Genomic DNA, 1,092 nt, shown 5'->3' on the forward strand with positions numbered 1-1,092 from the left:
ATTAAGATATTACTTCAGGAAACAAATAATTGTTCTTCAGTTTCTCCAAATTCACGTTACGAACAAGTTTTGTTGTGCTACCACCTGAGCAAAAGCAAGCATAAGGACAAGAGACTAATTATGATAACCAAATCTAAAAACTATTTTCTGCTAACTGTTTTGAGAGTCAAGGTGGAAGAACTTTACCAAGTTTCTTGATCTCGAAGTCCAAACTTCATGTAGACGAAATAATTGAGTTCAGTTAGTGTGTTAATAAGCCGATTGTTATATAATTAATGATAAATAGATCGAGTAAAATCTTTGAGTAGTGCATGTATCTTGCATTTTAATTTTAAAACCAGTACCTAGCCATGGTAATTTTTGATGGAGAAGAGCGTAAGCATGAGGCCGAACTAACGAACATTAGACTGACCATTCTTGACTTCCAAGTTGTGACAGCTTCAAATATGTAGACAATATATAATACAACCTGATCTGAGATGTGCATGTATATATACTCCAAGAAAGGTACCAATTGCCACTAATAAAATGTGTATATGTCACCTTCAAGTGTATAGAGTGCAGAAATTTCTAAAGCAGCCAATCCATGCACGGCTAGTGAGTCAGATGAATTCACACCATGTCTTCTTATTGTCCATTAAATGTTGGACCAATATAAGTTAAAAAAAAAAAAAGCTTATTATTTGAGGTACTTAAAATTTCATTTGGAAAAGGAGATATATCATCTGGGATCTCCAGAAATCAATGCCATCTTTCTTTGGTGAGAAGCCCAAAATATTAATACTCTTAATTTGTTCCATTTTATTAGATGTTTTAGAGATACTATTATTTATTAAAAGTTATCTGATTTTCTTGTTTTTGGTGATTTAATGTTGAATTAATTAGATATCATACAAAAGAGAGTTATTTGATTTTATTTCAAGTACCAAGAAAATTTAATTTGTTTTGATGTTTTGTGACCACTTGTGAGCTGTATGTAATGTCTTTTATTACCGGTTGAATTGTTTTTAGTTAGATATTAATTGATATTTTTATGTATAATAATGTTAATAGACAAGAGGCAAACATGATAACTTCTGTCATTTAGCTAAA

General features: G+C 30.8%; 1 protein-coding gene across 1 annotated transcript in view; it reads right to left on the minus strand.

Annotated features, from left to right (window-relative positions):
* LOC104793629 (aminotransferase ALD1-like) overlaps window positions 1-464 on the minus strand; it is an 11,244-nt gene extending 10,780 nt beyond the window's left edge. Inside the window, exons 1-3 of the mRNA XM_010520027.2 lie at window positions 345-464; window positions 187-212; window positions 14-84 (exon numbers count right to left, since the gene is read on the minus strand). Coding sequence (XP_010518329.1) covers window positions 14-84; window positions 187-212; window positions 345-415 — 168 coding nt within the window. The 5' untranslated portion in view covers window positions 416-464. The remainder of the gene's footprint in view (window positions 1-13; window positions 85-186; window positions 213-344) is intronic.

The sequence above is a fragment of the Camelina sativa genome, chromosome 1 (assembly GCF_000633955.1).
Source record: "Camelina sativa cultivar DH55 chromosome 1, Cs, whole genome shotgun sequence".
Classification (NCBI taxonomy): domain Eukaryota; kingdom Viridiplantae; phylum Streptophyta; class Magnoliopsida; order Brassicales; family Brassicaceae; genus Camelina; species Camelina sativa.